This window comes from Octopus bimaculoides, chromosome 2 (assembly GCF_001194135.2).
Source record: "Octopus bimaculoides isolate UCB-OBI-ISO-001 chromosome 2, ASM119413v2, whole genome shotgun sequence".
Classification (NCBI taxonomy): Eukaryota; Metazoa; Mollusca; class Cephalopoda; order Octopoda; family Octopodidae; genus Octopus; species Octopus bimaculoides.
In genome coordinates, this window is record NC_068982.1 from 39057588 (window position 1) to 39060376 (window position 2789).

The 2789-nt window shown below is 35.4% G+C and overlaps 1 protein-coding gene across 8 annotated transcripts in view; it reads left to right on the forward strand.

Annotated features, from left to right (window-relative positions):
- LOC128250767 (uncharacterized) overlaps positions 1 to 2789 on the forward strand; it is an 88364-nt gene that overhangs the window by 83201 nt on the left and 2374 nt on the right. For 7 of the 8 annotated variants that reach the window (XM_052976631.1, XM_052976644.1, XM_052976617.1 and 4 more), the window contains one exon: positions 2285 to 2472. The exons of the other annotated variant lie outside the window; for it this stretch is intronic. In XM_052976631.1, coding sequence (XP_052832591.1) covers positions 2285 to 2472 — 188 coding nt within the window. The remainder of the gene's footprint in view (positions 1 to 2284; positions 2473 to 2789) is intronic. 8 annotated transcript variants of the gene reach the window in all.

The window sequence follows — 2789 nt, forward strand, 5'->3', positions numbered from 1 at the left end:
CGAGTTCCGGTGGATCAGGTATTTGGAGGCCATAGGTTTTGTATAGTGTGAATGGAGGATTCTGGTTTTATTGTTCTTAGTTTCTAGCCAGAGTTCAGTATCTAATACAGATAATCTATGGTTAGGGTGTTTAGTAGGGTAGTCTATCGTAAATTTAATACTCTGGTGGATGGAGTTAGCTATTTGCTGGATGCTCTCCATAGTCTTAGTTTCTATTTCTATTTCAGGGGTGCTCTCTTGTGGGGGTGTCTTTACCACTAAGTTGATATCATCGACATATCGAGAGTACACATTCACGAGTATGGAGTTCTGTGTCAGGCGTTCCTTAAGCCTTCTGTCCCACCATACCATGAAGAGATTGGCCACGCATATATACATACACACATACACACATATACACACACACGTACACACACATGACGAGCTTTCATGAACTGGGAACTATGTGGTAAAGAAGCAAACTTCTTACTTATATCCACACCTATGTCTTAGCCTATATCAGCACCTGTGCCTATTGACGTAAATTCGAAAAGAATCGAATCTGTGCCAGTAGATGTTTGCCAAATGCAAACGCATACATATATGAGTAATTTCTTTAGTTTATTATTTTTCTGTGTAAGCAGTAATGGAAAAGGTTATCCATTGCTTCTTATATTACTACCTGATTTCTGGTGAATATATTTTGGAACCGAACGAATGTAACTCTCATTATATCTATAAGATATAGTTTTGGAGTAATTCCAAATTCCAAGATAGCATGGAAATAAAATCACTTGCCGCTTTGTTTGAAAGAAAAATTAAACAAACAAATAATGACATCTTGGATAAATCAAGATTTTTCAGTGTGAACAGATAGAAAGCTATGATATATGGTGTTACAGTCCTTTCTAACGTCGTTGGTGACGTAAGGAAAGTGATGTAAGCAAACAGAAGCGGTTTTAAGCAGGAATCGAAACCTATATTAAAATTACAATCAGTTATGTAGTTAGAGTGCGTACCACCCAGGGAAACTTTTGAATTTGCCGCCTGCAGATTGAAAAGTGCTACACAGGGTGGAAGCCAGTCCTTGAATGCGATCATGGTTACGATCACTTTATACATGAAATTAGGTTTACGCATTTGCTGGTAGCTATGCAAAATATCGATATATAACAATTTGCTTCATCGAAAATTTTAAAGAAAATAGCGTCAAACTGATTTCTGAGTGACTGATTTGTTTATTGGTATCTAAACAACAATAATTTTACTCAAAATCGTACAGTTTAAAAAGTTGCTGTTGCTGTTCTTATTGATTTGAAAATTTGGTTCACTAGATTTTTTAATATTTTTTTTGTTCTGCTTTTTAATTGAACCATATTTTAAGCTTTAAATTTTGATCCCACCAACGATCACAACCGTTTAAAACATCTATCCAGGCATCCACAAAGTGTGACTATGCATTACACATCTGTGTGTTTGTATGTCGTTATTCAATTTCATTTCAAGTTTTATTGTTAATAGAGAAAGAGCAGGTTTCTAAGCCAGATCCAAGGCGCCTTCATTCGAATTTCATCAACATCAACAGGGTATTATTGCATGTATGTGTGCAATATTTGGAGCTAGTGCAAGTGCAAATTTGTATGATTTGTTTCATGTCTGTATTCTCATGCGTGTCGTTGCATATATACTTAAATAGTAAACTTCTGGAAAGTTTTACAAATTCTTACAATTTCGGTGATGACTTAGATTTAGTCTTCAAATCAGCTTTTCTGGTTTTGAGAAGTCTAATTTCTCAAAATTGGTACTTAGGTAGTGTGTTACATATCAACTTAGAGTAAAGTATGAAAACCAATTAAATTGTGAAAAAATGAAATGAAATGTATTTTAATAAATATTTCCATAGTTTTCAAATGTAAGGGACATTTTCCTTTTTTCTGCCTGTCTCTGTCTCTCTTTTTCACTCTTGTGGGTTCTAGGTAGTTAGCAGCTAGTTTGATATGAATTCTTTGATTGTTTAAGCAGCAATAGTAGTAGTGAAAGGAGGCGGTGGAGAAGTAGAAGAAGAAGAAGAAGAAGAAGAAGAAGAAGAAGAAGAAGAAGAAGAAGAAGAAGAAGAAGAAGAAGAAGAAGAAGAAGAAGAAGAAGAAGAAAATGCAGGTGTGGTATAAGAGTAGCAGGATATTGGTGGAATCCTCTTAAATGGTCAAGTGACCTAAAAGTGATTCGCTGTGGATGATAGTGATTGCAATTGTTTTGAATAAATTCTTATGAGGCGACTGTTTTGAATATGCCATTTTTAATATAGGTCAAACAAAAAAAAAAGAAAAGAAAACAGTCTACGTCAAAGGATGGTTCTGCACAGATCCCAGATCAAAATTCCGAAAAGCAGAAAAATAGTAGTCATCGACATCTGCGCCAATCACAAACAACCCAGCATCAGAATCCTTCACCTCTATCATTTCAGCGACGATACAACTTGTAGTCAACGCATTAGTAAGGAATCATTCTTTGTCACAAAATACAAACCCCTTTTGAATGCATCCACAATAAATGACACTTTCACCAGGGCCTTAGAATAACACACGCGCAAATATTAAAAACGACATATTCAAAACAGTCGCCTCATAAGAATTTATTCAGAACAATTCCAATTACTACTATCATCCACAACGAGTCACTTTTAGGTCACTTGACCATTTAAGAGGATTCCACCAATATCCTGCTACTCTCATACCACACCTGCATTTTCTTCTTCTTCTTCTTCTTCTTCTTCTTCTTCTTCTTCTTCTTCTTCTTCTTCTTCTTCTTCT